General features: G+C 51.3%; 1 protein-coding gene across 1 annotated transcript in view; it reads right to left on the bottom strand.

Annotated features, from left to right (window-relative positions):
• The window catches only part of SHANK1 (SH3 and multiple ankyrin repeat domains 1), a 79,056-nt gene that overhangs the window by 26,183 nt on the left and 47,640 nt on the right, over positions 1 to 5,233 (bottom strand). Inside the window, exons 14-15 of the mRNA XM_015414670.1 lie at positions 2,244 to 2,326; positions 1,096 to 1,220 (exon numbers count right to left, since the gene is read on the bottom strand). Coding sequence (XP_015270156.1) covers positions 1,096 to 1,220; positions 2,244 to 2,326 — 208 coding nt within the window. The remainder of the gene's footprint in view (positions 1 to 1,095; positions 1,221 to 2,243; positions 2,327 to 5,233) is intronic.

Raw genomic sequence — 5,233 nt, forward strand, 5'->3', positions numbered from 1 at the left:
GGAAAGACTGCTAGGCTCTACCTCAGTGGCAGGCCTGCTTTGCATACAGAGAATACCAAGTTTGATTCTTGGCCTCTCTAGATGAAGGATCTTCGGTAATACAAATTGGGAAATACCTTTATTTATTTATTTGATTTATATACCACCCTCCCCGCGATGATCTCAGACCCTGGAAAACTGTGGCCAGTCAATTTTGAGTGAGGTGGACCAGCGATTTTCATGTGACGCAGGGGAGGGTTGGTGGTCTGGCCAACGAAAATCCACACACTTGCAGCGAGCGCAACTCAGCATAAGATCAAACTCATTTTTGTTCTGTCTTCATAAAGAGAAAACTTTTCCAACTGCCACGCTCTGTATTTTTCAAGGAAGGTATGTGGACCGTCGAATGACGTTTCCAAAACCTGGAGACTGACAACAATCAGATAATGGCACGGGCTACGTTTTTAAAATGCAGGAGCAAAGAACGGCTGCCCTAGTAAGCACCAGAGCTGCCAACCTCTAGGTGTGGCCTGGAGTCCTCCCAGAGTTACAACTGATCTCTAGAGTGCAGGGATCAGTCCCAGTAGAGGAAATATCAGACTCTGGCCCTGGTCACACGGAAGGTTTTGGCCCGGGAGAGGGACGGATCGGGGGCGCACCAAACGGGCACGATCTCACCGCAACATCTGGGAAGCGGCGCGCACCCGTCCCCGATCCGGCCCTTCAGGCCGAAAACCCACAGTAAAAAAGAACCACCCACAAAGGAGGACTTACCGGGAACGCCGCATCAAGTGCGGCCGTGGGATCGCCGGCGCGCCCGTTGTCTGGAGCAATCCAGGCTCCCACCCGAACTGGCACTTTGCCCGTGCTTTTACACACACACACACACACCCCGTGTGGCAGGGGCCTTTATATGGCATTACATCCCTGCTGAGCTCCCACAGCTTCCCAAACTGCTCTTCCCAGGCACTGCTCTCCCAGGAATTTTACAAGCTGGACCTGGCAACTGTAGAAAGTCCTTGCATACCCATGTAACGGCCCCACCCTTGTAACGTGCATGACATTTCACAGGAAGGTCCTGAAAGGAACATCAGATGGGCCTGCCCACTGTGTTACCTCAATGAGGAAGTCTCCCATACGTAGACCTGCACGCCAGGCCACGCCTCCTTCATCCACCGACTCCAGGTATTGCAGGGCAGGGAAGGCGGGAGTGGGTGTGAACTCCTCAATGGGGGTCTGCGCTGTAGGGAGAGAGATGTGTCAGTGACATCACTGGAACTGAGCAGCGGCTGAGGAGAAGGGAGGCAGGATTTCGGATTGCCTAGTTTGGCCAGGGGCTTCCTTTCCTAGGCGCCCCCTCCCTAAGAACCTAAACAAGGGTTGATATCAGACCCAAGACACCCCCCCCTAAAGCAAGAGCACTTTCCAAGGATTAGCAAAGTTGGTGCCTCTGAGCATATGCAAAAAGCACCTTCTTTCCCCTGGGAAACCACAGCCGGCCCAGTCCCTTCCACACTCACCTCTGAGATTCAGATACGAGCTTCTAAGTCAAGGGCAATGAAATGTGAGCCCCAACACACCTCCCGTTTTGGAACAGAGTGTATGCTCTGCCCCTCTAGTTTAGTACAAGCCCAAGATCCAAAGTGAGGTTGCCTTTACCCAAACTCATCACTTGGGCCGCACAGAACCTTCTTCCTCGGCATAAATTGTCTTCCGGCTCTCCACTCCCAAGCAAAAAACGGAGTCCTTATTTATGTAGATAATTACACCCTGCTCTCCTCCCCACTGGGGAACCAAAGCAGCTTACGGCATTGTTCTCGTTGCCATCATGTTATCGCCCCAACAACCATCCTGTAAGGTAGGCTAGGCTGACAGAGAGTGACTGGTCACCACGGTCACCGGGTGGCGTTTCTACGGCAAAGTGGAGATCTGAACCAGACTCTCCCAGATCTGCCCGACACTCTAACCGCCCCGCCATTCTGTCACTGTTTGAGCCAGCAGTTCCCAGCCTTCATTCCCCCCGGGCCCACCCTTTGACCCCTCCGATAGAAGGGTGGTGAAAGCAGTTGGAGAACTAGCTCATGGAGTCTGAGTGTGGATCAGCAGGATGCCCCAGATCCAGAGCAGGCACCAGTGGGGAGTGAACCGGAGGGGCTGGCCAGACAGTGCAGACCTAGGCTCCTTCCCTAGACGCTAAACAAGATGGCCGGCCCTTGGTCTCCGCCCAGAGGCCTCCTCTCACTGTCCAGACTTTCCCCTCTCACCCTTGGCCCCTCTCAGCACAAAGCCAAATCCTTCGTTGTCCTTCTTCTGCAGCAGCACCGTCTTCTCTTTAATGATGTAGTCACTGCAAAGGAGAGAGACAACAGGACATGTGAGGGGCCGGTCCCATCCCAAAGGGAGTTCCCGAATCAGATGCTCTCCTGATGTACAGGGGAATAACAAGGGCCTAATACACTGTGCCTGCTCTACCCTAACTGCAAACACAGCACCATGCGTGCTAAACGCCCATGCTGCTGGCTCCAAACCTCTCTTCCTCCCCATTCCTGCACAACCCCCCACCCCCACCCCGGCACTCTAAACATGTCGTTCGTACTGTAACAACACAAACCACTGGACGAGGCAACACAAGGTCCAAGAAAGGTGCCCTGCAAAAGAAAACAAGCTCTGCACAATCAGAAAGCGCGGCAAGGTTCTGCTGTACTAAGCTTTAGCAATGCAAATCTAAACCTTTCCCGGTACACAGGGTTCGGGTACGGGAAGTCTTGCACACACTGCACAAAAAAATAAAGCCAGGGCACTGGGTAAACATACTTCCCGTTTAGAACACGCTGTACGTTGCTCATTGTCCAGGGTTTGGGCAGTGCCCACACAGAGACGACCAGAGTTCAGGCCTCGCATTGAAAAGATATTCTACAGTGCAAATCTGCCATACAGAGCAGCAGGCCAGGAAACACGGACGACGTTACACAGGCAACCACTTCAAACAGAGCACCTACTGCTCAGTCTTCACTACAAGCAGTGCTACCATGGGGTAAATAAAAGTGTGCTACACACAGCAACAGTCCTGCAATGTAAAATGCACTGTGCATGCTCAGTGGCACTGCACCAGGCCGACACAGGTGATGCACAAGACTGTGCAAAGACCCTCATAGCTATAGGATTGTCCATGAAAATACAGAGCCCAAGGCGACTGTACTGCAAACCTGGAACCGTGCAGGGACGCACATCCTCCAGAAACAGCGCCATGTACAACCTCCTCCAGCGAGAGCAACTTGGCTGCAAGCGCAGCATGTACACACGGCGAATGGGCCTCCAACACTGTAAATACGACCGGTAACAGTCACCGCTCCCTGCAACTGCACATTGCAGTGTTTGCTGCAAGGGTTTCAGGAAGTGCCCAGGCACATGATTGAAGTTCACTGTTGAGGATGAAAGTATTTTGTAGAGGCTTCCCCATGCAGCTTGGACCGGCACTGTAAGAAGCAGCAAAGCACAACAAACTGTTCAGGGAAAGGGCAGCAGACACCAGACTGTGTGGCTGGCGAGCCTCCAGTTCTCATCACCAATCACAAGCAGTGCCGCGTTTCACATCAACACATGAGGCTACCTTATACCGAATCAGACCCTTGGTCCATCACAGTCAGTATCGTTTACTTAGACCGGCAGCGGTTCTCCAAGGTCTCAGGTTGCGGTCTTTTACCTAACTTACTACCGGATCCTTTAAACTAGAGAGGCTGGGGATTAAACCTGGAGCCTTCTGCATGCCAAGCAGATGCTCTGCCATTGAGTCATGGCCTCTCCCCACCACCACCGAAGCTTCACAGACTACATCCACACCTTCCCGTGTTATTTTGCTGAGCACGGCCTCTCACCGTGAGTTACGTGTACGGCATCACAGGCCTTCTACTGTGTACAGCTATCGATTCCAACAAAGAGGCCTGCATGACCCGTGAACCACCAAGGCAAAGGCAGGCAGCAAGCCATCTGTAGAGGTCCACCGGGGGTGCTTAATATGCCTTCTGAATTTGCTGCCCACCCAGGACTGCAAAGCAAGGAAAGGCTGGCAGGCACTTGGTGGGCAACAATACGTGGTTTGTGTGGCCGTGTTTCTTATAGCTGTGCAAACATCTACCATTCACAATGCTTGTTTCAATGTACAGCAAGGCATACAAGGTGTATAATGTAGACCCCCAAGGGTCACAGCATAATGCACATTTGCGTATGTGTAAGAAGGAGAGGCGTGCGCAACTCCTACATGACACAGTCGGAAAGGCGCTCCAAACTCTTTTGAGCACGTTTGCTCAGCAGATGAATGAATGGAAGCAATGTACCTTGGGCGTGTGTGTGCATTGCAACCTAGATGGTTAATGAGAGCAACAAGGTGATCTCCTGGAAACGCGGTGCATTCATGTCACCGGGCCAAGCAAATATATACCATCCCATACACAGCATGCTGTCTTCACAAGTGAAAAGTCGTGCCCGAACGCACTCACATTTATGCCCCCTAAAGCGTGCATGCATCATATATGAATCCAGTTTCCATCTAATACAGAATGGTGCTCAGCACCCCAAGTATTTTCAAAACACAAGCAAAAGTACGTACCCAAACCCAGTTCCCTCCTCCATAGAGTTCCCTTGCAGGGAGCACCAAGAATCCGGGTAAACAAAGAACCCCAGGAGCCAACTGGGACAGACCATCATGCATTTCTGTTGTGTTCAAAGGCTTTATGCTCCCATGAAAAAAGGCACACAAAACACTTCCTGGAGGCCCCCCGCAAGCACCCTGCAGTGGCTCAGAACCATCTTGGAAGCGCTGAAGATCTGCAGAACCAACCATCAAGGATGAGAAAGCAATGGGGAGGCAACCTTCCATTTGCTCCACATCCCAGCTTCCAAAGAAAGGCACTTCTCATAAAACTTCATGCCATATGTGGTGAGGACAACTGCAAGTACATTCTTGAAAGGAAGGTAATGGTATTGCTTAAAATTAAAACAATCAAACCCTGTACCTTGAGGCCCACCAAGCCCAGCATCTTAAGGGAGTTGCTCCTAACTGAAGGGCCAGTCTTCCTTCCCCAAGGAAAACATTTACACAAGTTCTCTACAGAAAGGATTTGGAAATATCCTATTTTTTCAGTTCCTAATCTCAAGGGCCCAATCCAGGACCACACTCAACCAGCCTTATATATACTGCAATGTTGAAAACTGCAACTCACTGTAAAGGGATTTGGAATCCTCAATCTTCCAATTA

The sequence above is a fragment of the Gekko japonicus genome, unplaced genomic scaffold (genome assembly GCF_001447785.1).
Source record: "Gekko japonicus isolate JY-2015 unplaced genomic scaffold, Gekko_japonicus_V1.1 scaffold1068, whole genome shotgun sequence".
In the NCBI taxonomy this organism is placed as follows: domain Eukaryota; kingdom Metazoa; phylum Chordata; class Lepidosauria; order Squamata; family Gekkonidae; genus Gekko; species Gekko japonicus.